The sequence below is a fragment of the Hydra vulgaris genome, chromosome 08 (assembly GCF_038396675.1).
Source record: "Hydra vulgaris chromosome 08, alternate assembly HydraT2T_AEP".
Lineage (NCBI taxonomy): Eukaryota > Metazoa > Cnidaria > Hydrozoa > Anthoathecata > Hydridae > Hydra > Hydra vulgaris.
In genome coordinates this window covers 69,140,001-69,167,738 of record NC_088927.1, presented here as the reverse complement: position 1 = coordinate 69,167,738, position 27,738 = coordinate 69,140,001, and the positions used below count along the sequence as shown (strand labels likewise).

The window sequence follows — 27,738 nt, the reverse complement described above, 5'->3', positions numbered from 1 at the left end:
GTTTCTCTCAATACAAATAATATTATTATATAAGAAATTTTTTAATTATATATATATATATATATATATATATATATATATATATATATATATATATATATATATATATATATATATATATATATATATATATATATATATATATATATATATATATATAAAGGCCCGCCCAGAGCTTTTGTGATGCCCGGTTCCGAAAGTTTAATGGATGCCCTGTCATAGTTCAGGTCTTAAAATGATAAATAGCAAATAAACTACTATAGTTAATAATATTTACTTTCATAGAAAACCTAAAACGACATTTAATCAATTATGTTTAAATTAAGTCTTAATAGACAAACACATCTCTAAGCCTTCTCTGCGGAAAAATTTGAAATTACCTTTTCATAAGAAACGTTTATGGCTAAATCTGATTCAATTGAAAGGATCATCAAGTAGCGCAATTGCATCTGGCCCATTGTGGAACGAAGATAATCTTTGATAATTACTAACTTGCTGTAAGAACTTTCACCTTCAGATGTTGAAACGGAATGTTAAATTTTTTGTGCAAAAAGTGCCAAACTTTGTCAGAAAATTTGTTTTTACATAAATCTTCTGGGTTAAGTTTAGCCAGATTCTCAGTTTTGAAACCTAATTTTTCGTCTGTTTGAGATTACTGGAAAATTTGTTATATTCTTCTTCTATTACTTTAAATCTTGATCTCATTTGACAAATCAGATTGTCGAGTGCAACATTGAATACATTACACTTAAAACTGTGTGATGTTTCTTTGTGGATGTAGTTAGCAGTTTCATCAGGAAAGACATTTTTTTTTCGCGTTTTCTTCACACCAAACATAGTTTCATTAAACTTCAAGTTCTTTGCAACTACTGTTGCTTCTATCAAAATCAGGTACTAAAGGTTAATGGATTCGATCTAGATCCTTTAGAAGGCCATTTTTGATCATCAAGAGTGAGTCGAGTGGATTGAAGTGGATTGGAGCAGAAGACTCACGTTGTTAACTGCCATCAAACACTTAAACCAAAAAGTAATGAAAACAAAAAGTTCAAAAGAATTCATCCATTTAATTAGAAAATGCCCTTCATTACTGATTTCGCCTGGAAGACCTAACTTTTTTAAACAATGTAATGGTTTTTAGATCTCTTTTGGCTTTTTTGCTAGTGGTTTGATTGCTTCAATCCTTGAGCCCCATTGTATAACAGAAATTTTATGTAATGATTGGCCTGTCTCCCCCTGTAGATTTTTTCAACACATTGGGCTGCCGCTGAGTAGATTATTTAGCTTTTGAATATTTTCATAATAGGATTTCGCAGGAGCCGATAATTCAGTAGCGTGTACAGCACATAAGTTCAAACTGTGAGCAGAGCATGCAATAAAAATTGCTTGTGGACTATTCTGCCTATTTTAAGCTTGAACTCCATTGTAAATACCTACCATATTAGCGCCATTGTCGTAGCCTTTACCACAACAATTTTTTAAGTCAAGCTCATTCTTTTTTCACACGTTGAAACCCTTTTCAAGTTTTTCTAGCTTAAAGAACCTTTCTTTAACTTCATACTACTGATTATCACTGAAATGCAAAAAAAAAAAGAAAAACAAAAGTAACTTGATTGCTTTGGGACGAATCGGGAGCCCTGTCCGTGATGATCGCGATATACATTGATTTTTTGATTTCTCGAATAACTTCTCGAACCACTTATTTGCCGTACTGCTTTATAAATTTATTCTGTGATTTCCAGGATAAGTTATGAGCTTGCATGAGGTTTCTTTTTTCTTGGTGCTTAGCAATAAAATGCATATGATTTTGTAACGTTTTTGTTGTGGTGAGCAATTATTTAGAACGCATCAAAGAAGTTTCCATTCCCATTTTTGAACAACTTTAAGTTAGATCCTAATTGCAAACAAAAAATAGTCAAAATAATAATCCTTATTTATATCCAATTATAACTTATAACTTTGATTTTTAAATTATAAATAAAATAATATAAAATATAATTTAAAATTTAAATACAATATTCTTACCCCTAAGAGAGAGAGAGAGAGAGAGAGAGAGAGAGAGAGAGAGAGAGAGAGAGAGAGAGAGAGAGAGAGAGATGTATATTATATATACTATTTAATGAAAAATTTTCTATTGATGAAATATTATACTATTTTTAATTTGGATTTACCTAATCCTACTAAATATATTGCCAAGACATGTTTATGTTTATTTAAACAAAAAAATAACGTTTATCATGAAAACGGTTTATGCCATGTTTAATTAGGAATACACATAATACGTGTAAAATACAGATTAAAAACCTGCTTTACTCTGAAATAGTATCTTCTGAAATATTTTCCTCTACTTTCATCTGAAATTGTATCTTCAGAACTACTCATATTTAAATTTTTTTCATAATTACTTAATTCATCCATACTCCTAATTTTTTTATTGGAAAAACTTTTAATTAATCTATATAAAATCTAGATGCATTTAACTATTTAATGTTTTTAATAATCAAGTCGCGGTTGTCACGCGATTATTAGAAAAATCAAAATTAGAAACGGTAACCGAAAAATACGGCCTAATTCTGAGGGATGTTAACACTGATCTCAAAATATAACTGGATAGCTGGTTCTATTGTTTTTTCCGAAAAAAGTTGAAGCTAAAATTGGCCTCCCAAGATGGCAGCGATTTTAGTTCCTAGCGGTGAAACCGATATACATTTTAAATGGCTATATCAAGTTACTAAAAAAAATAATTAAATAAGCTTATAAATTTGTTAAAAATAAAAGAAACCAAATGAATTTTATAAATATTAGAGAAAAAAAGAAATTATTTTTTTGTATAATTGAATTTATTATTAAATGGCATTTACAAATTTAGTTAAGTCTTATGTATAAGTATTGGGAACTAAAAATTATAAGTCTTATAGCTTTTAGTTCCCAATGCTGTATGCTAGAAGGTTAATAACATAACAGTATGATAAACGGCAATCATTTCTACCCTCTATATTCTCTACTACTATATTCTCTATTTTTTGTAGCAAGATGACATTTTGTACAAATTCTACATGAATTGTTAACTGAGTGCTGTGAATATACAAAAACTTAGGGGTTCCTTCTAGAATTATATTATACTTGAATTCTATTATTGCATAAACTATTTGAATAAAATATTATTAAGTGTCACTTATACTGGTAAAAAAAAACCAGGTCTGAATTATAGTTATTTATAACTTTTAAAACAAATAAAAAGTAAATAATAGTTTCTTATAGTTTGAAGGATAATCACTCAATACAATTGAAGAAACAAATGTATATAAAAATACATTTGTTTGAAAAAAATTTATTTATATCTTTATATAGAAATGTTCAAAACATTTCCTTCTCTTTGAAATATCTCCTTAACTTTAATTAAATATCCTGCTTACCTGTTGTTAAGTATTATGGTTATATATTACAGCTTGCTGACTTTTTTTATCTTAATGAACTGTAAATAGCTGTTAAATAATTTTATAAATATGTTGTTGAGTTTATTTGCATAATAGATTGATTATATGACATTAAATTCAAGAAAATAATTTGCTAAAGAATATCATTAGTCTTTAAGAGATTACTGCTATACAAATGATCTTGTATAATTGAAAAACTGATTTCATTGGATATTTGGTCAAGGTATTTCTTGACTGGGTTGAAAAAAAAGGTCATCTGCTAAAGGTATTTCTTGACTGGGTTGAAAAAAAAGGTTCACCATTAAATTATTTATTATCATATAAGCTCAGTCAAAACCATCTAGAGCTCTTTTTTGGTGCTGTGAGATCTGCAGAAATGTTTAACAGCAATATCAATTGCCAACAATTCACATATAAATAACTTTTTATGCAAAGTACCGTTAAATTTTCAAATGAAAACTGCAGCATCAGAGATAAAACTCATATATATGTTTTAGACGATTCTTTTGGTGATTTTAGTACTAAAATATTTTTTACTGAAATTGAATTAATAAGAAAATATGATTTGTTGAAGAGAGAACCAACAGTTAGTGATCACAATAATGCAGATATTCCAAACTGCAACAATCTATTTGAATACAAAAAAACTTTGATCCCATATATTGCTGGATACGTAGATAAAATGACTTCAAAAAAAAATATCCTCATTAAATGTCAGAATGCATTAGAACTCCCTTTCCATTTAAAACAAAATAGTTTTTTAAAACTCAAAGACAGGAGGTTTGATTAAACCAACCATAAGTGTTATATGCAAAGAAACAGAAAGGTGTTTCCAAATTAATTGGTTGTTTTAATAGATTGCCTCTTTCCAAATGAAATTGGAAATCAAAATGCATTAGCAAGTGCTGCTTTGAGATCAGTCGATTTCTTGAAAATAATAATTGATCAAGCTCCTCATGTTTGACTCAACTATAAGTGATAACAATATATTTTCCTTGTTTTAGCTCATTTGGCAGTTTGGCTGCCAAATTAACTAGAAAAATAAATATGTATATACATATTTATATATATATATATATATATATATATATATATATATATATATATATATATATATATATATATATATGTATATATATATATATATATATATATATATATATATATATATATATATATATAATAAAATAATATGACACAAATAACTATACAAAACAATTCTAGAAGGAACCCCTGAGTTGTGTGTACTCACAGAGCTCAGCTAATAGTTCATGCAGCATTTGTAAATTTGTGATATTTATTTGAAAAACTAATTTCATAATAGTTTATTTTAAAAAGATACTTAGCTGCCTACCATGCAGTTATGTTATTAACCTTCTAGCACACAGCATTGGGTAGTTAAGAACTAAAAGGTGCATAAATTGTATTATAAACAATATTAAACAAATAATTTATAGTAAAACTAAAATTAAAAGAAAGTAGTTAAATGAAAAATAAACAAAATATGAATAAAATTATTTCAGTTTTTCAAACTTAAAATAATTATTTGAAAGTTGTTTGGAAATTGTTAACTTGTATAACTACTTGTTCCTTATTTTTTATTTACTAATGTTAAATAAACTAATTCTTAATTAAAAAAAACTTAAAAATTTTTATCTTATTTAATAACATTTATTTATCTTTAAAAAAGCAAGATATTATACAAACTTATTGTTTAGAATATATTTTGTTAAACAATAGAGAAATTTACGTAAGTATGTAATATTGCCTTTTTTTTTTAATTATTGTTATGTAAAACCAAAAATTATATTTGAGGCATGTACATTTCATAATACTTATATATGTAAATGACATATAAGTCCGTAACAAAAATTTCTTCATTTGTAATCAACCGAAACCGTCGCCATCTTGGGAGGCCGAAACTGGCTTCAAAAAATTTGCCGCATACGCTATCCAGTTATATTTTGAGATCAGTGGGATGTTAAAGTCTGCTAACCTAAATATGTAGACCGTTAAATAAGTCAAAAAATTGAACAGTCGAGGCATTTTTTGTTAACCCAGACAAACAAATTTAAAAAAAACTTACGTTAAACGAATTTAAGTCACGGCATTTTTATAGTAATAATTTGCTACTTTTAATAATATTTAACTCACGAAGTATATTTTAGTCAAAATTTATATCTTTTTAGTATAGTATGGCAATAAACATATTTTTAAAAAAAGCTTTATTCTTTTTTTAGGTCACTTACTGGATAAGTATGCCAAAATAAAAGTCATACTTTAATGATATCGAATAAAATAGTTATAAAACAGTCATCTCACGAGCAAATTTACTGTAATTACTAAATAATTTAACTGCGCATTTTAGCAAAATGTTTCACGTTAAATTATTTATCTAACAGCTGTATTTATTTCAAATTTAATATTTAATTAAAGAAGAGTTCTCACTAACAATTAAGCTTTTCGATTAAAAGTAATTGTTACTTGATCGCACGCACGAAAGAAGAAAAGAAGAGGATTTATTAATTAGTGTCTAGTTTTTTTGTGTGGGTTAATTTACCTTCCCAAGGCCGAGAAAGCCACTACAGTCGAGGAGGCTATTTTAGTTAAGGTTACAACCCTCTCTTAACTGAATAACACCGAAACACAAACCATGACGGACAAGGCTGTTTCGCGAAGAAACAAGTTGAGCGTGGTACTACTAGGGGCGTGGTGGTGATCAAACTCGGAACTTCTCGATTATGAGGCGAGCGTTCTATTACTACACCACTATTGCACTACTGCTAAACAACATAAGATCATAATAATAAATACCTGCTTTTGTGAAAAGTACTTAACAACTGCATTGATCAATATATGTTGATGAATTTATTTACAAAATGAACTCTAAATTTGTGCAAGAAAAATTTGAATCTTTGAAATTTATGAATGTTAAAAATGCTAAAACAGTCACGCCATTTACAAGCCAGAATAGTCTAAACTATTACAATATTCTATAATAAATTGATCAAATATCTCATTAAAATTAAAAATGACATAACCATATTTTTTTAAATATTACTCTTGTCGTAGTAGAAGTACTTATAGATAACTGCTACAAAAACAAACGCTTGTTAGTAAAGAACTGAGTTTAATAACAGTAGCTATTAACTATATATCGATAATCCTAATTGACACAATAAATAACTGATAAGAATAAAAAATAAACTACAAAGTAAGCAAAACAAATCATCAAGCCAATAACGAAATAAAGAAGAAACAATAGTTGACCTAAATTAACCAATTATATAACTTTAAACGACTATAAGACATATATAAACATAAAATAAATAACTAACTTATTAGCTAAAATTTTAAATATATTAAATAACTAAATAAACTAAACTATTAACTAAAACATAAGATACATAAACAAACCGACAATAGAAAACAAAAAAGCTTTTTTATGTGTCTTATGTAATAAAAATTAAAAAAACTGCACAAACAACAGGATACATAAACACTAATGATGTAACAGGAACTATAAATCCATATCCAGAAAAACTTGAATGACAATCAATTATTATTATTTTGTCTGCACTTACAAAAATGATTGCAATCAATAGAAAAGGCAACCCTTTTACGACCTTCTAACACAGTAATGAAGGAAAACATTTCAAATACACCATTCTTAATACATTTCAGGTAATATTGCCTCATATCATTATGTTTCCATATAACTAAACTTGGATTAATACCATTACACAAAGCTGTAGCACTTGCTGTTGCAAAAAGACCACAATCATTTCCGTTTGGTTGCGTTTGACAATCCATTACTTCGACAATTAAAGAACTGCTTGATTGACAATTCAAGGTTGAATTGTCAAGCAAGCAGTTCTTGACAATTCAACCTTGAATTGTCAAGAACTGCTTATAATGCATGGTTTACAATTCAAGGTTGAATTGTCAAGTTCTTGACAATTCAACCTTGAATTGTAAACCATGCATTAATGTGGATGCAATCTTTAATGCTGTGGAAGTAGAGTTTGTATTTTCATCACATGGTTTTTCGTTTATATGTATTTGGTCAGTGATTTGCAAACAGTAATTATGTTCTTTTAAAATATTTGAAGAGATAAAACTTAGATTTTCTTTCAAATAAGGCTTCATATTGGGGATAGCTACAACTGATTTCCAAACGTTACCTTAAAAGGGACACAACAGTTCCAGCTGGCTTAAAGTCGGTAATTATAGCAGGTCCGAGCCAATCATGCTCCATACGGTTACCTTTGCGACCTATCTTTTTGTACTTTTTCACTAAAACCTTGTCACCTATTTTGAAAATAAATGACTTGAAACCTTTTAAATGTTTTTTATCATGGTACTTTTGCATTTTTTTTTGTGCAATACAAATATTATTATTCACTATGACATGAACTGCAATACAGGAATCCATTATTTGTTAAATCTGTGATTCAGTTGCATTACTTTCTGCAATGTCAATATTATTTTCATAAAAATCAGGATCATTATCATCAAGAGCTAATGATGAAAAAAGTTGTGCCTCCCTGCCAAACATTAAAAAAAGTAGAGTGAAATTAGTTGAAGATTGTACGCATGTACGGAGACCAAATAATACTGGTTCTAATAAAGTATCCCAATTATCTTGGGATTCATTAGCTACATTTGAAAGAGCTCGTTTAATCTGATTTGTTCTCTCATCCTGTCCATTTGTTTGTGGATGATAAACAGATGTTACTAAATGCCTAATATTGAAAGTAGAAAATAAAAATTCATTCAAGCTATTTACAAATTCTCTACCTTGGTCTGATTTTTGGAGGACCAAATCAATAAAACAAAGTAACAAGACACTTAGAAACAAAATAACAGCATATTTTTCTGGTATTGAAAAAGCTTCAACATACTTACTCCAAAAAAGGTCTATACCTAAAAACTCCCACAATCTGTTGACCTTAATTGGTTTAAGTTCCGGAGCACATATTCTAATCTTCTACATGTGCTGGCACTTGTTTCATTCTTTCACTCATTTTGTAATATCACTAACCATACCTTGATAACATTATGCAAACATTATGATAAGCTTTTGTACTGGAAATATTTACTACTATAATTACAATTACATTAAGAAAATGAACCATGTTGAAAATCATTTTTAATGCAAAGAAGACAATCATTATATGAGAAAATTTGATAAAAAATATATTCAATTGAGATATTTAACCCTGTTACCTAGCCAATAAAAAGCATTTTTTAGCTTAATTCTTGTGTTATTAAGGCCAACATGAGCTCCATGATTATAGAATCGTGCACATCTAAAAGCATGTTTTTTTTCTTTACCAGTTAAAAGAACTTGCAGCTTATTAGAAGCAGTTACATATTACAGCCTTCCATCGAAGAGGAAAAAATAAAAAACAAGTTTCCACACTTTCATTAAACTATTTCAAAATAAATGTTTATTTGAAGACTAGTTTGCGGAATTTTATTTGCAATGTTTACATTTGTATGCCAAAGGTGTATGCAATCGTTACTTTTGAGTATTTGCAATATTATTATATAAGTTTATGTAATATTATTCATTACAGAATTATTTCTGTAATGTTTAGAATCGTATATAAAGTATATGCAGACGTTTACAACACATGTAAACATTGGTAAACACATGTGACATGTGTATGCAAAACGTGTATGCAACGGTGACTTTTGTATATGTTCACTTGTCAAATGAACAATAATTCTGCAAATGATTAATATTCAAATGATTTGAAGATTAGTCATTTGCACAATTATAACTGCAATTTTTACAATCGTATATAAATTATACGCAAATGTTTACATTTGTATACAATGTTTACATTTTATCTGAGATTAAATTCTAAATCTTCAAAAAAAGCTTCAGTCCAAATACAAAATTATTAATACTAGGTATTTTACATGAAAGTTTTAAATTCATCAAGTTCTAGGTTGTTATATATCATTAAAAAGAACTTTATTTCATTATTCGAAAAGTGAAAAAATTTTCAAAATCGAACCACCCTACAAAAAGTTATGACGTTTTAAGTACCGATTTTTTGATATTAGGATTTGTTGAAGAAACTGTGGTCAAAATAAAGTTTTTATTAACTAAAACTATTATAACTTAATCAATACTTATCCAAAAGTTTACATCTTGGTATCAAAAGATGGATAGAAGAGCTATCTACAAATTTATAAAGGTTTTTAGATTACGGGTGCATCCGGGGGCAAGAGGGGCACAAAACCATCATCAATACTTTTTTTAATAAATATTAATCTTTATAATTAAAAAGAAATCTAGTATCAAATCAAAAATTATATTTTACTACTTCACATCACTAGCAGTGCACCCTTTGTTTCAAGGGGTGTAGATGGGGAAGGGGCGTATCATTGCCCCCCCCCCCTCTTTTACAACCTAAAAAAAAATTATATTTTTAATGAGATTCGAAAAAATATTTAAATGTAATTAAAATAATAAACTTTAATATAAAAACATCTTTTACCAAAATTCAAAATACATCACATAATGCTTAGTGATAGTTATAGATGGTTCCCCCTCTGACCTGAAAAAATTTTTAAAAACAAAAAATGTTTTATCATATTATTTTAATTAGTTTACATCTTGGCTTTTAGTTAATGATTAAGATATTAAATTCCATTAATGAAACTATATAATAATCATTGTTAACAATAGACACGACGTGAATGTAAGCTAGACCCACCTATCAAAAAAAGTTCCACTACTCACATTATATTTTTACAAGTTCCACTACTCGCAGTAATTTTTTTTGTGCTAGTTCCACGAGTTGCTGTAAATTTTTTTTGCAAGTTCCACTACACGCTGTACATATTTTTTGCAAGTTCCACAACTCCGTGTACATATCTTTGCAAATTCCACTACTCACTGTACATTTTTTTTGCAAGTTCCACTACTCGCTATAATTTTTTTTGCAAGTTCCACTACTCGCTGTAACTTTATTTGCAAGTTCCACTACTCGCTGTAAATTTTTTTTCCAAGTTCCACTACTTGCTGCATACTACATATATATATATATATATATATATATATATATATATATATATATATATATATATATATATATATATATATATATATATATATATATATATATATATATATATATATAAATTAGTAAAAAAAACTTATCTAACTTTTTCTTCAACTTGAAGTTTCACCACTGCTGGATCATCAGGAGGAGTTCCTGAGAACTCTTCCTGATGATCCAGCAATGGTGAAGCTTCAAGTTGAAGAAAAAGCTAGACAAGTATTTTTTACTAATTTATTATTGTTCTGTTCTTTAAGAACATTGATCACTCTATTTGTAAAATACACTAACATAATTTACATATATATATATAATATTTATATATATATATATATATATATATATATGTATGTGTGTGTGTGTGTGTGTGTGTGTGTGTGTGTGTGTGTGTGTGTGTGTGTATATATATACATATATATATATATATATATACATAAATATATATATAAATATATATATATATATATATATATATATATATATATATATATTATATATATATATGTATATATATATATATATATATATATATATATATATATATATATATATATATATATATATATATATATAGTCGAAAAATAGTAAAATCATGTAATAAGATACTAAAATGCATGTCCAATTATCAAAAAATAATGGCAACATATTCACATCAGGAAAACCTCAACTCAATGAAAACATCAACTACAATGTCAGCAACCAGCTGGAATTTTTTCATATAATAATCAACAGTTTCAGAATCATTTTCTTTTCTAGTCCAGTAAAAAATAGTAATAGCCTTTCTATGTTTTTTTTTTAGTTTTGGTATTTTGCTATTGTGCAAGACTGTCATTGCTCTATCGGAATCATATCATTCATAATTATTATTGATATAGTATGTATTAAATATATATATTATATTATAGTATGTATTTAATATATACTATAATATAGTATATATTAAGTATATAATATAGTATAAATATAATATACTATAAATAGTATATTAAATTTATTATACTATAAATATATTATATATGTCTATATATTTTTAGACAAATATTAATATATTACTAATATATGATATATTCTAAATACGTAAAAAAGCAATATATTATATTATTATATGATTTTAAGCTTTTTAAAAATGTAATAGTATGATTGGACTGAGGAAAAACATGTATTATTGATTTAATATATAATAAATGTTATTTTGACATTGTTACTTTATAAATGTAATATTAGTACTTATATCACAAAATCATTTTATAGAAAAATCACATAAATTTTTTAATAATTATTACTATTGGCTTATAAAAACGAATATTTAATATCCTTCAGTACCCCCCCCCCTTCTCCCCCAAACAGAAGTCGGAAAAACAAAATTTAGGTACCAAAAGTGAGGGTAAAAATAGGGTATCTGCTAGTTAAAATAAATTCTTGAAATTCGGCATGTGCATAGAAAACGTATAAACTTAAAAAAAAGAATAGGATAGATAAAAAAAAGATAATATCTTCAACATTTACTAAGCACAAGAAGTACAACACACTTTTTGATATCAATAAATAACACTTTAACTTTCGTCAATATAATAAAAAAATACTCTTTAAAAAAGTTCAACTATTCTACTTTTAAAAAAACTTCTAAGTTAACATAAAATTCTAAAAAAAATATGCGACAAAACATCATCCAACCATACTGCCTAAACGCCAAGTTCTAAAAACGTGGAACAGTTTTTTAGCACAAAAATCGGTTACGTAAAACGCAGGATTTAACATACTATTAATAAATACAATAATACAAAAATATTAATACATACCAGTAAACTGATGTTTTTAAACATACTTTAGAAATGATTTACGTTGTTTTAAACTCATACATTTTTTAATTGTTTCATCATAAAAATAATTTTTAACATTTTTAACAGAGTAATCGTGGTCAGCCATCTTTTTTGTTTATAAGCAATGTTACATATTTAACGCTGGGTATTAGGATCCTAGTTCTAAGTGTTTCAGCGTTTTTATGCATGCGCAGAACTGTTTGTCTACTTATTTAACGAGCTACTTATTTAACGCGACACCGTTAAATCCCCAGATTCTTCGATCCTGATAAAAACCAGATTAAACCCAATCAAGCAAATTTGCTTGATTTTTTAACCATATGGGGCACTTCCGGAAACCAAAGCACTTACCCGTTAAAATTCTGTTCCCATAAGCCAAGACAAAAACCATGCTGTACCTGTCTGTCAATGTTGGCTGGGTAAATGAAAATAATAATGTTGTTTACATTCTGTCAAAAGAATTTGTATGTGGTATTCCAAAGTTTTTAGTTATCATTAATAGGAATTTAACATTAACTTTGTTTCATCTTGGGTCATCTTGCAGTACTCTCATTTTAATGTCAACATCATCCACTGTTCTCCAAATTGACCACCAGGTTGAAACTCTCCCCACTCCCAATTTTTTTGCATTATATCAATCATATGCAATAGTAAACACAATTTATGTTGCCAAAAAAATCTGAACTAAGTGCTAAGTATGTAAATTTTAAAAATTAAAACATATCATTTTTTGCTTTTTTTTTACTATATTTTAAATATAGTCAGCCATTATGGCATTCAAAGTAAATTATTTACGGCTTCTTTCCAGATATAATTATTATTTTCCAACATGGCGACAGAATTTAAAATGTGTACTTGTGCAGTTTGCTTGACAAATAAAGGTATCAGATCAAAATGTCTAACGTTTATCACACCCTCAGTATGCAAAAATATTCAAGAATACATTTGGCTAAACTTTGATATTGATGTTTGTCCTTCAGTAGTTTGTTCCAACTGCAGAAGAAATTTGTTTAGTCTAAACAAATGAGAAACTGCATATCTTTCCAACTGGTTAGAGAGTATATCAAAGGTACTTTTGTATGAGTTAAATATTACTTATATATATGTATATATATATATATATATATATATGTATATATATATATATATATATATATATATGTATATATATATATATATATATATATATATATATATATATATATATATTTATATATATATATATATATATATATATGTATATATATATATATATATATATATATATATATTATATATATATATATATATATATATATTATATATATATATATATATATATATATATATATATATATATATATATATATATATTAATTAATTAATTAAATTAGTAAAAAACACTTATCTAACTTTTTCTTCTACTTGAAGTTTCATCATTGCTGGATCATCAGGAAGAGTTCCTTCCTGATACTCTTCCTGTACTTTTCCTGATGATCCAGCAATGGTGAAACTTCAAGTAGAATAAAAAGTTAGATAAGTGTTTTTTACTAATTTATTATTGCTCTGAGATACATGTTGATACAGAGCCAAATACAACTGAGAAAATCTGTAGTCTTTGCTATTTAAATCTTGATATGAATAATAAATATTACGGTTTTATAATTGAAATAAATTTTATTGAAATGTATTTTTCCTTTATTTTTTATCAATCAAGTCTGTTATATAAAAAAGTTTATAATGTAGAAATAATCCACAACTATTTAGATTCTTTTAACAAGTGAAAATATTTTGCACTTGTAGATATTGTTAACTTGTTTGTTCAAATAAATTTTTAAAAATTTATATTGTTTTTAATAACTTTAAAATTCTATATTGTTTAATAAATTTTAAAATCAAACTGTAAAGTTTGATTTAATAGTTTTATTGTTTTATTTCTTATTCAATTTTTAGTTATTTTAAAATACTTGTTAAATTATCACTGTTAATTTTAGGCAGAGGAGTTCCTCATACTTGTTGCAAAAGTAACGCTCTTAGCAATATCATAGATATCAGTGAGTCGCTTGGAGAGAAAAATGCAGAACAAATAGTTTCTGGATTGTTAAAACGCAAAATGGAATGTGAAAACATTGTAAGCGGACAGCAGTTCATGTTGTCTACAGGTGGACTTCTTCTCTCGGTTACAGTTGGAGTTAATAAAATTAAGTCAAAAAGAAAGAAAGAAAATCAGATCTCATTCCAAACTATTATGGAGCTAGCGAATGAATTAGAACTTTTTAAAAACAAAACAAAAAAATTATGTTCTACTTTATGGAGGAACGTAACTGGTGTTGTAGAATCAAGTATTAATATTAAAATGACTGAATTAGAGGAAACTCTTGATTCTTTATATGAATGCAAAACAGAGGAACTGGTTGATGGAAATCAGACAGTTTTTAGAGATATAGTTTATGTAAAAAATACAACAGAATTTATTAAATTTACAACAGAAAAAAGAGGTATCGATAACCTTAATGCAATGGTAAGAATTTCTATAGATGGTGGTCAAAACTTTTTAAAAGTTATCATTAATGTTTTTGATCCAAAAAATCACTATTCTTCATCTGAAATATATGAAGATTCTGGCATAAAACGTTGTTATATTCTTGCCATTGTGGAGTTGGTTTCAGAGGACAATGGCAATCTCCAAAAATTATTGGCTCCTCTAAAACTTGAAGAAGTAAATTTTAGTCTTGCATTTGATTTAAAGTGTGCAAACAGTATTTTTAGACTATCAGGTCACTCTGGTAAATATGCCTGTTTGTATTGTGAAGGAGAATGCTCGCTAGAAACAGGAAAACTTAGAACTTTAGGCTCCATAGACCTGTGTTATGATCAATATGTATGTGATGGGAAAAAAAGATTGAAAATGCAGGAATACAAAAATGTTATCAATCCTTGTTTAATTTACTTACAAGAAAAACAAGAAACTCTTCTTGAACACATTGTTCCTCCACCTGAGCTCCACATTTTGATGGGAGTTGTAGATAAATTTTGTGTTTGGCCACCTTTTGAAAATTGGTTGAAAACACATTACATACTAATGAGAGGGTATCATGGTGTAGGTTTAGATGGAAACAATGCAAATAGAATAATGTCCTTGTTAGATGTTTTAGAGAGAGATGTCACCTTTGCTGCAGCAATTAATATTTTACCGATAGTTAATTGTTTGCGTAAATTTTTATTAATAAAATCAGCAGTGTTTGATTCGGAACTGGGTATAGATATTTCTGTTAAAATTGAAGACTTCAAAAGTTCATTATTTAATCTTCAACTGTATACCAAAGATATTTTTGACTACAATTTAACAGTTTCATGGAAAATTCATATTTTAGTGTGTCACATTCTCCCTTTTGTAGACCACAATAATACTAGCTTAGGTAACTATGCAGAACAATGTGGTTAAGCTGTTCATCACAAATTTAAAAAAACTTGGGTGAATTATAAAAGAACTATTGGACACAAAAATTATGCAGAAAAGCTAAAATCTGCTGTAGTGAATTTCAATTTAAACAAACAATAGTGAAAATGTCATTTGTGTTATAAATATATTTGTTGAGTGTTTTTTTTTAAAATATAATAGATAAATATTATTGTTATTTTGACAACCATAATGGCTGACTTTATTTTAACTTTAAAAGAAAAAAAAAAAGAAATGATGTGTTTTAATTTTTAAATTTTACATACTTAGCACTTAGTTCAGATTTTTTTGGCAACATAAATTGTGTTTACTATTGCATATGATTGGTATAATGCAAAAAAATTTGGAGTGGGGAGAGTTTCAACCTGGTGGTCAATTTGGAGAACAGTGCATCATATTGTAAGTATTGGTCAGTATTTCATAAAATCATACGTTACTTAAAAAGTAAAGATGTTCGCCATAAAAAAAATGTATTACTTGAACATATGGACAGTATGTCTCAAAAGAAAGTTGGTGAATTTATTTACTCTCCTGATATAATTACTAAAGCATTTGAATATTTTGCTATATCCAGGTCTCTGTACAGCCAAATTTATAATGATTACAAATTACCCAGTTGGGTAAAGGAAGGTATGTTCGTGATATATGTAATTTCGTGATATTTCGCTCGGCATTTGTAGCGAACATACCTATTAGTCAAAAACATCAAAATTGCGTCAAATGGTACCCCGGGGTACTACTGTCGATTCACAAATAGTCGTTGGGTGCGTGTGATACGTCAATTGTTTACTATCAGTTTGTACATTCTTTAGCATTATTTAACGTGCGTTCAGCACATTTGTTTGGAGTACTTGTCCAACATTTTTATTTCCAGACTTGTGTTTTAAGGTAAGTAAATTATTTTTATTAAATATTAAACTAGAAAAGATGCTTGATTTAATGGTAAAACTTTTGTTTTTTTATTAACTTCCTATAACTTATGATTCCTTATCGCAGTTACACATTTTCTTAACGTTTTCACCTCAAATGAATTTACATTTTTAATCATGTTTCTTTTATTAAATATAATGACATTAAAAATTGTTTTAAGCACGATATAACTATATAGTTAAATGATAATAATATCTTTCTCTATACGAATCTGCAAATATTTTTGCAGTAAAGCCTATCACGAAATTACCTACTTAAATGCCATTCCTCCAGAAGCAATAGCTCCATCTCAATTGACAAACAGAGAGATTCAAAGTACAGAAATTCAACCACACAGTAACACTGCTATACAAACATTGTTAACTATTCCATCTGTAGAGCCAACCACACCTAACCCTAATAGGCCAAAAAGGGATTCAAGTGCAAAGTGTCTGACTCCTCCTGATCAACCTATTCCATTAACTTCAAAGGATTCTATTCCTGTATGTTCTAAAAAAAGTAAAAAAAATAAAAATGCTTCAAAAGATGATGATTGGGAGTGCGGTGTTTGTAAAAAAAGTTACAACAATGATGTAAAAAAAAAAAATGGAAAAAAATGGGTGCAGTGTTCCTATTGTTTAGTACCTTATCATGAGAGTTGTCAAACATATGAGGACATTGGTGAAGTATTTATGTGTGATACATGTTGTCAACAAGAATGTGATTTAGAAAAATAAGTTAATCAGATATAAGTTTGGTTAATATTATAGTTATTATATTAAGAGTTTTTTGTAGGTCTGTTATTTTATTTTCTAAGCTACCTATGTTAAAAGTATATTTTTTTTATATATAAATATAAAGTAATGAAAGTATTATTATAATTTTGTTAACTTATAAGCCTGACTATATTTATATTTTATGAACTTAAAGTCTGATTGAATAGTTATGAATTCAAAACAAGTGTTGATATTTTTTGTTATATTATACCAGATGTTATACTTAATTAATAAAGAAAAATTTAAATATTATTGTGTATTCACGAAATTACCTAACCACTATCACGAAATTAAATATCATATCACAAAATTACCTAACTTTTCTCAATGACTTTTGAGCTTTTATAAAAACTTATCAAAGGACTTAAAATCCCAAAACTGCATAGATTCTAGTAACTTTACTCTATGTACATCAAACAATTAAAGTAATTAAGTAAAATTACTGAAATTGACTTTGTAATTACACATCTAGTTAATTTATCACGAACATACCTTCCTTTACCCTATTAGAACTTTGACAAGAATCACTTTAAAAGTCGGATCACAAGATAGTCTGGAGTTTTCGAAAAATGTTATGATGACTATTGAAAATACACGACGTAAATAAGTATTGCTGATTGATGAAGTTTATATTGAATCCACATTAACTTATCATATCGTATTATTTGGAAGTTCTGTTTATAATGTTAAAATGTTTATTTCGTGGACCAGAGTTTTTAGTAAACAAAAACGACATTGCCGCACCTTAGCAAATATTTTTCTAAAAAATCTAGCAATAATAAAATCTCCAAGATGCTCCAAGGAGTCCAGGCGAAAGGTTTTAAAACTGTCATGAAAATGAGTTTTTATTTAAATTTTATTGTATTATATAAGAAGTATATTATAGTTTATTAACTTTATTGTATTTTTACTTTTAAGACAGCTCCTATACATTGTTATTATTATAGTTTTTTGCTCTCCTTGTTCGCATCCACTTTACTTATTAGCGCTTCGCTCGGCCTCCAGTCAATAAAAATTTGGGCGCGTTGTCAAGGCCTGTATTTCTGGAAGGCCATGATTTGAACCCATGGATAACTACCGGAATATTAAAATCATCAAAAAAGAAACAACGTTTTTACTAAAAATTTCTTTAAAAAAAACTTTGATAATGAACCAATTATAAAAAATAAAAGGTATTTTTGAGCAAGTAATAAATCGTTCAAAGAAAATATATTTTCAAATCAATTACTAAAATTCAAAGGCGACACTCAGAAAACCTGGAATGTCATTAAAAAATTAAATGGTAAAAAAAGTTATCAACAACTTGTCTTCCAAAAACAATAAACTTTTATGGCGTCGATAATGAATTAAAAATTGCAAAAACTTTTAATCAAGCTTTTGTTAGTGTTGGATCAAATTTAGCCTTAAAACTAAAACCTGGTAAATATAGCGTGGAGTCATATTTAATTGCTAACAATACAATAATGACCAACAATAAAATGAATAAAAATTAGATATTAATTGCTTTTTAAATGTTAAAACTAAACAAAGGATTAGGAGTTGATGAAATAAGCAGTAATGTTGTAATAAAATCTATGCATTACTTAATAACACCACTGTTGCATATTTTTAATCTTTCTTTAAAACAAGGAATATTTCCAGAAAGTTTTAAAACTGCAAGAGTTATGCCAGTTTTCAATACGGGTGATCCTTCCTTTAATGTCTCTAATTATAGACTTATTTCCATTCTTCCTTGTTTCTCTAAAATACTGGAACGAATAATGTATTATAGACTATTCTTTTTTCTAGAAATAAATAATGTTTTATATAAAAAACAATTTCGTTCAAAAAGGGCCATTCAACTGATCATGTTATTCTTAAATTTGTTCATGATTTTTTTCGAACCTTTAATAAAAAAAAGAATACATTAGGTATTTTAAAGCCTTTGACACAGTTGACCACCATATTTTATACTGATGTTTGCTGATAATACCAATTGATTTCTTATTCCCTAATTATGGAGTATAGTAATTAGAAATGACATCAAAACGCTTGCAAACATAAATATTTTTAAATCAAAACTAAAAAAAAATAATTTTAATTAATTAAAACGAGAAGGACTTCTTGTTGAGCAATATTTAATTGTTGGCCTTTAAAATTCGTATTGTATGTTTTTATTTTATTTGCAAAGGTTTAAAAATTTAGTTTTTTTTTTTTATTTCTTTTTTTAAAAATTTATTTTTTTAAAAACTTAATTTTATTTTTTATTTCTTATTACGAAAATCTAAATATTTTTCCTTAAAATTTTAATTCTTTTTATTATATTTTCTAATTAGGAAATCTTAATCGCAATAATTAAAAACAGTTATATATAGTTTTGAAATTTTTTATTTTTTTTAATAATATATTTAAATTTTGTTTTGTAATTTTGTTCAATTTTGTTGAACTTTGTTCAATTATATTTAAAAATAAATTTTAGCATTTATTATCTTTGTTTAAAAAAAACAACAACTTATGCATATTTTACCAATACGAGAGTTGTAATTATTTTAAACGGCAAATTTATAATAATAAAAAAAATTTCAATTTTACTACTAAAATAGCAATATATTTTTTTTTTTTAAATATTGATAAAAATGTAAAAAATCAAATAAAAATGAAACATGAAAGCAGCAAGACAATTTTAAACATTTTAGTTTCTTATAAGTTTATATTAGTCCATTGAAATCATATATTAAAATTAGAAGAAATATGACATTTTTTTTTGATGCTTGCTTTTTTTAAATAAAACCCCTTAAAATGCGCAAAATTTTTTTAAACAATTATCTTTACACAAGCAAAGAAACACTAGGCCGCACATGTCATCTACTTTAAATTACACTCTCATATATAGATAAAAATTTACAACCAAATTTTCTGAGCTCAGCTGAGCGCAGAAGGTGCTAGGCTTTTTATTACAAATGGTATCCAACCGTATATAATGTTTTAAAAACTGAAGAAGACGCATAAAGAACAGTTTTAATCATTTTAATCATGTTAAAATCTTTTTTAAATAGTAATTTTAGTGTTATTGTAAAAAGTTATGAAACATTTCATTAAAGAGGAGAGAACAAGTAAGGATTTGGAGGCTGGGAACAAATAAGCCCCAAAACTTCATCCCTCCTTAACTCCAAACGTGAGGGCAATGAGCTGATAAAATATTTTTTGTACTATTCCTAACTTGACTTTTATTCATCAATAAATTTTAAGTTTCTTAGAATTATGTTTCAGCGTTCAAAAATTATGACCATTTAAATTTGTAACCCCCTCAAATTGAGGGGGTTTAAACTTTATACGGTCATAATTTCTGAACGTTGAGAGATAATACTAACAAACTTAATATTTATTGATGAATATAAGTCTATTTTAGAATTGTATAAAAAATATTTTATAAACATGTTGCCCTCACGTTTGGGGTGGGTGTTAGGGAAGGGGGTGACAAAATTTTGGGGCTTTATTTGTTCCCAGCCTCCAGTTATTGTAATTTTTTGTAAAGCATCATTATTTGACATAATTATAAACATATAAATGTTTGGAGTCTGGTCCATGTATGGAAGCTAGCTTAAACACCAAAAAATCCTGCATCCGTCACTGAAAAGAATATTTATTATTTGTATTTATGTTACGTTTTTTATGATTTTTGACTAAATTTAGAGTAATTTCAAATCATTAGCGCTAATAGATTCTGATGTCAAATCCAGTTAATTTGTTCAACGATATGTTCTTAATGTGTTTTTGTACCAAGAAAATACTGTGTTTAAGAATTTAAAAAGTGTGTTGTACCTATCTTTCACTGATTACAAAAGATAAATTAACACTTTGGCTATTGTAAAGTAATTTTTTGTTGATCTTTGAGCTTTTTCTTAGTCATACAACAAATTTTATAATTTTTTACCTCATTTTCGCATCAAATGATTTTTTTTAAATACTATCACTGGAGCCTTGGATCAAACAAATCCAAATCTAAAATGGTTCCCATAAAAGATTGGGTAAAGGAATTTTGATCTTTAGTGTAAACAAAACTAGATCAAAGCGTATTAATGTGATTTAAAAACACATTTGCAAAATTTTTCTGTGGTTTTTTTAGGTGCTCCAAGAAGATCTAATGGTCGCATCACAGAGCACCACAGAAGAGCATTTAACTTGTCAAAAAAAAAACCAAGAGTAGGCATCGATCAGTGAAGGATCCAGCTTTTTTTGGTGTTGGAGGTAGCGAACAGACATGGCGCTAACTCCAAACATTTGTATGTCTAGAATTATGTCAAATAACGAGGCTTTGCATAATATAGCAATGATTGGAGGCTGGGAACAAAAAAGCCCTAATATTTCATCCCCCTTGCCTTAAACGTGAGAGCAACAAGTTGGAAAATAATTTTTTTGCTATTCTTAACTAAGTTTAAATTCATCGATAAACTTTTAGTTTCATAGTATTATCTCTCTGTGTTCATAAATTATGACTATATAAAGTTATAACACCTCTCAATTTGAGGGGGTTACAAATTTTACATGGTCATAATTTTTGAACGCTTATAGATTGTGAAATAATACTTAAAATTTATTGATGTATGCAAATTTAGTTGGAATAGCAAAAAAATTATTTTGTCAACTTGCTGCTCCCACGTTTGGGGCAGAGGGATAATATTTTTGGGCATTTTTGTTCCCCAGCATCCAATTATTGCAACTTTTTAAGAAGCATAATTATTTGACATTAGTATAAACATGCAAATGTTTGGATATTGTTCTCAGTCACCAAAAAATGCTAGATCCATTACTGCCACAGATCTTTTGTTTCTAAAGCAAATTTGCTTCAGAATTCTGCGTTTAAACGCTGCAAATGTACAAAAAATATTTATATATATATAAATTTTCAGACTAAGACAAATATCTCCAAAAACAAAAGGAAAAAAAATTTTCTTTGAAATATTCTACAAAGATTCAAAGTTTGCCGTTGGTATCGGATCAAAATTCAAATTATTAGAACCATTTAATAACAAGAAAGCAAGAAAATAATCGCTGTAGCTTCTTGAATCCACTCTTCTTCTACTTTAATAGTTCTTTACAAGAACTATTTACTTGAAGTAGCTTATGAAGCTTCTCCATGCTCATTACGCACTCTACATTATCTTGAAAAAATTTTACTCTAAGCACAGCAAAATGAGTTTTTTCTTACGAAATATTTTTCTTAAAACAAGAAATACGTTTTTTTGTTTTAAGAAATAAATATCCTACCTTGCAATTTATTTTTAAAAACAAGAAATATATTTCTTGTTTTGAGAAATAAATTTCTCTAACAATGCTCAATAGGTTTACAATTTTGTAAATCTATTGAGCATATCTGCAAGTTCTGTTGAGTTGTTAGCGACTTTGAAAGATTTTAAAAGTTTTGAAATTCATTGTTTCCAAAAAGTCTTAGGGAGTTTCATCCAAAAAGCATTTTTTCAAACTATGACCTAGAATATTAGAAATTAAACGAGTAGTCTGGTGAAATATACAACTCAAGATCTAGTGGCTGGTTTTTATCTATAAAAACTGCTTTCAGAAGGATTTCAGAATTGATTCTCAGAATTGATATCCGTTTTTACATCTTTTTAGAACTCCGTTTGTTTTTGATTACAGAACTTTTTACGATTTTTTATTGCGATCTCGGTCAAACGATGCTAACACCTGCACTAAACACATCTATGGTTTTACCATGATTTGAATTTCACCTCTGCAGCAGGCTCATTATACATCTGCCAATTGTCTTGTTGATCTTAAAGGTTTAAATTAAAAATAATGCAATGTAGATAAAATAAGATTTAAAATGACACTGCTAAAAACTTATTGCATTTAATTTTGACAATATAAAATTAAACTGCTATTTCTATCGATTTCATTTTTACTATATTCCTACTAATTTTAAGAAAAGTCTGTCATTGGAAAAAAAAAATTGGTTTAGAGTTATTGTTTTTTAATTTTACATCTCATTTTAAACCATTTTGCAAGTCTTTGTTTTTAAACAATTAATTACCTAATGACATAAACTATTCTTCAAAAATAAGACTAAAATATCAAAACTTATGAAACTAAGTTTTGCTTTAAAAATTGCAGAATCAGAAAAGTCACAGGTCAAAAACCGCAATCCTCTGAAAAGAGAAATGTATTCAATCATTCTATCAATCTCTTTAAGTATTTTATTACTCTGAATAATAACCTGCCTGATTATAGAGTAATGCAACTTGAACTTCATGAAATTCGAGGCGATTGAAACAGTCAATATAGAATTTATTAATTTTCACCTAATAGTCTGATTTTTTCCGACATTTATATATATTTTTTGCAAATAAATACTAATCTAAACAATTTTAAAATTAAAAACTTATACATTTTGTTTTTGCATAAAGGTATTTTAAAGTGAAGTAGATTTATCTTTACCTTACTATTTTTTAACCTTTTATGGTTTTATAATATAAATAGTTGATTATCCAGCTCAACAAATTAAATTACGGCTACGGCTAAATGAAGCTCTCCGACATGATGGCAGGAGGTTATCAAGAATACTGGTCGGTCAGAAAACTGACCTAATCTTGTACAAACCTCTTTTAAATAGCTAGGGCTTGAAGTGAGAGAACTGCATGAGATCAAAAACATCTAAGAAATTTCTAATTACTATGTATTGGGCTTCAACGCTATTGTGTTTAAAACCACGTTTTTTTTAATTTCACAACGAATTTGTGCGTTTTGAAAATACCACCAGTTAGCAAAAATAATAGTAATAAAAATGCGCACAATTGGTATATAAAAAAAAACCTTCCATTATTTATAACGACGTTATTATATAGTTAAAGATTTGTAAATTTCTACTCGTTTGATTTCCAATTGTTTGAAAATGCCCTTAAAAACTTAAAAAATGTAAACTTTAAAAGAGTGGCGCGAGTATAGATAGTCATCTAAAATAAAAAACATAAAAATTACATTATGGAAACTATTCCTTGGGAGTATTTTATGACACTCCGCGTATTAAAGTTCGTTCATGAGGGTCAAATGTGGTGGGCTACTGAGCAGTCATAACCACTCTTGAAGACTGAATATGCCGAGTTTCAAATTCCCTGATCGCAATCACTTATATTAAGATATACAACATATCCCATCTAATTAAAAAATATTGGGACATCTCAGGACAACCCTTGACCTCTACTAAAATGACCATTTGAGCAGTAATGACTACTTCTAAAGACTAAATATGCCCAGATTTGAATTCCCTGACAGCAGTTGCATATATTTAGATATACAACATGTCCTACCTAATTTAAAAACTATCGAGAAACCCCATAACCACCTTTGATAGCCCTTAAAATAAACACTTATGTGGTCATGACCACTCCAAAAATTAAAATGGGGCTCAAAAAAGAAATTTTTGACCCCAAAAATCTCTATAAACATGTATTATATGACTATTTTTAATCCATAAATAGTTTCGCCATTTTTAAATAATTCTGGCCCATTTTGCGATGTATTAGAGCAAAAAAAGTTCCGTAAATGTCCTTAACTCTTGATATTGATTTTCACAACTTTTTTAGATAACTACAAGAAACGCATGAAAAATTTAATATAATTGAACTTTTTTTTTTTCATGCTGACACAAATATAGATGAGATGAATGTACAAACCTTTAAAATCAAATCACCGAAAGTTAGTGGGGATAGAAGGGGTGTTAAAGGCTTGATAATATTAATCATACTTTCCAGTATTTGGCAAAAAAGAAAGAAAAATAAAAATTTACCATCATTACTTTATTATAAAATCGGGGTTCTGAGCCACAGTTTAGTATTTTATGTGAATTGTGCCAGTGATGTTTGAAACTAGCGCTTCAATAAGTTATTGAATTTTATTCCAGTCTTCGGCAACATCACATTCCAGTCATCGACAGAAAAAAAAAATTTCAATTTGCTAAGGTTTTTAGGGAGATACTTTTAAAAAATATTGCATTCTTGATTGTTATGACAGCAACACAGCAACTACCTTTAGACGATTATTAATGTTTTGTAAAGTTCTATTTGGACGATCATTAAAGATTGCAACACAGTAATTCCCAAGGAGATTAATTCCAAGCTTTAAAGTTCTCTTTAAAGTTTGGAATTAATCTAAATTGAATATCTAAATTGAATATCTAAATGTTTTTATTAATATTAAATGTGTTTATATTCTTCTAAATCTATAAAAAAAAAACAATTAAATTAAAAGTAAAATAAAGTTAAGATGTCTCCTTAAATAAGCAGTTGCTAAGAAATGGCATTAAAACTCCGATATAATGAGGAGGATATTAAAACCCCGATATAATGAGGAGGATATTAAAACTCCGATATAATGAGGAGGATATTGGCAATGCAGTTCACAATGTTAAGAGCTAAATTTGTTATTTTTAATTCACTATTAGTTAAATAATTTTATAATAAAGTTTTACTGAACTCAAGGAGATCCTATTGAGCAGCTTAATTCTAGGTCTCAAATCTTATCTGATAAATATTGCATTAATCCTATAAAATTAGTGGGAGCAGGCTTAACTATAAAGTTGTAAGTTATTTTAACTCATTAAACTTTCATATTATTATTCAAGCTTTTTTTTAAAAAAAATCGATAGCCATAAAAACATTCAATCCATTTATATTTGGACATTTAGATGCGACGACTCGGTCATTGAATGTTTTCATTTAGAATCATTGCGTTTTTCACTAGGAAAAATTGGTTTAATTGTTTACAAAGAAGAAATACAGAAGAATATTAAATTGCTTGTACTTTGTAAATTTTTGCCCTGACACTCCTTTTTAATATTGTTTTCTTGCATTTTTAAATTCTTTTTTCCTTTAGGTGTAATCAAGGAATCTTTCTTATCTCCCCTTTTTTACTCCATCAATACCGCTTTCTAAAAGAACAGGTATAAGCAAATCTCTTATGCATTATCGATGGTTTCCTTCGCCAAAGTTTCTAATCTCATTGTTTTTAAAGTCAGAACAGTTGCATAAGAATTCCATGCAATAATTTTTCTGACAATTCCTCAAATAGTTTCCATGTTAGAGATAACTGATAAAAAAATCAAGTAGAATTGAAATTTGCAAAAAAGAAGAAAACACACCCACGGCTGGAGTAAAAAGAAAATTATGCTGTGGTGCTTAAAAACCACAAAAATTAAGCAGAAAACAGTGTTTCCTCTTTTAGTTAGAATTGTAAGTTTTTATTAAACGCTGTAATATTCAAAAAACAGACTTTTAAATATTTTTTTAAAAGTATGTTTTTTATAGTTAATGAAAACTTTAAAAAACATACTTTTTCGTTTTGCAGCGTATCATTTAAGTACCTGTGCTTAAAGAAGTACCTTATTTTCAATATTTTATAAGTGTCGAATACTGGAGAACAAAAAAGTTAACCTTAAAATGTTGTCCTGTATTCAACATTTTGAGTCTTTGGTGGCTATAACTTATTTATTTTTGGACGTCTCACTCTATGTGTATTAAGGAGATGACTTTTATACAACCTCGTTTCCCTGTATCATAATTTGATGAGTTTTCTTTTAAGATTAAATAGAATATTACATTCAAGACAATTTGATAAAAAAACCTCACGCACAAAATGATTTTAAGAGTTTTATTTATTAGCTTTTTGGCCAAATTTTTAAAGTCACTGTAAGCAGATACAAAATTAACACAAGCTGTAGAGTCACATGCATACAACATTATATAGGATCATCAAACGCACAAGGAAGTCAAATATTCACAATAATCAGATAGTTCTTCAAAATCTTCAACACGGAACAATTGACTTCTGAACCAATGGTTAGCTCATGAGTAAGAAATGAATGAACAAATTTTACGCAATTTGATCCGGGTTTCTGGCATCAGTATAAACGCAAGAAGGGCTACAATGGTACGAAAGTTCCAGTGAGCATTGCTGATGTTTGGAATCTGTTTGAAATTCAAGAAGGGGATCTCATTCCTCTCAGTTGAGTGACGGAAGACCCGAGTGAGGTTGTAGAGAAACTTCATGTCATCTCTCTAGCCGACTGTTTCCTTAATCTCAGTTTTACCGTAGCTGAATGCTGCTTTCAATTTATCGTATTTGTTCATCAAATCCTGCCCAAAGAAATACTCGATGTTTGAAAGCAAAGAACGCGGTCTAGCACATGGTGCTGGCAAATGATGAACTTGGGTGTGGGGTGACCTTTCTCTTCGAACATTTGCTGCAGCCGAACAACAACGCCTATTTTCTTGCCGGTATTCACGTTTGTTG

The 27,738-nt window shown here is 27.7% G+C and overlaps 1 protein-coding gene across 1 annotated transcript; it reads left to right on the top strand.

Moving 5' to 3' along the window:
* Window positions 1-12,912: 12,912 nt before the first annotated feature.
* LOC136083569 (uncharacterized) lies at window positions 12,913-15,757 on the top strand. The gene is made up of 2 exons (XM_065802973.1): window positions 12,913-13,402; window positions 14,307-15,757. Exons 1-2 carry the CDS (start codon window positions 13,357-13,359, stop codon window positions 15,755-15,757), a joined length of 1,497 nt encoding a protein of 498 aa, XP_065659045.1. The 5' UTR covers window positions 12,913-13,356.
* The last annotated feature ends 11,981 nt before the right edge of the window (window positions 15,758-27,738 follow it).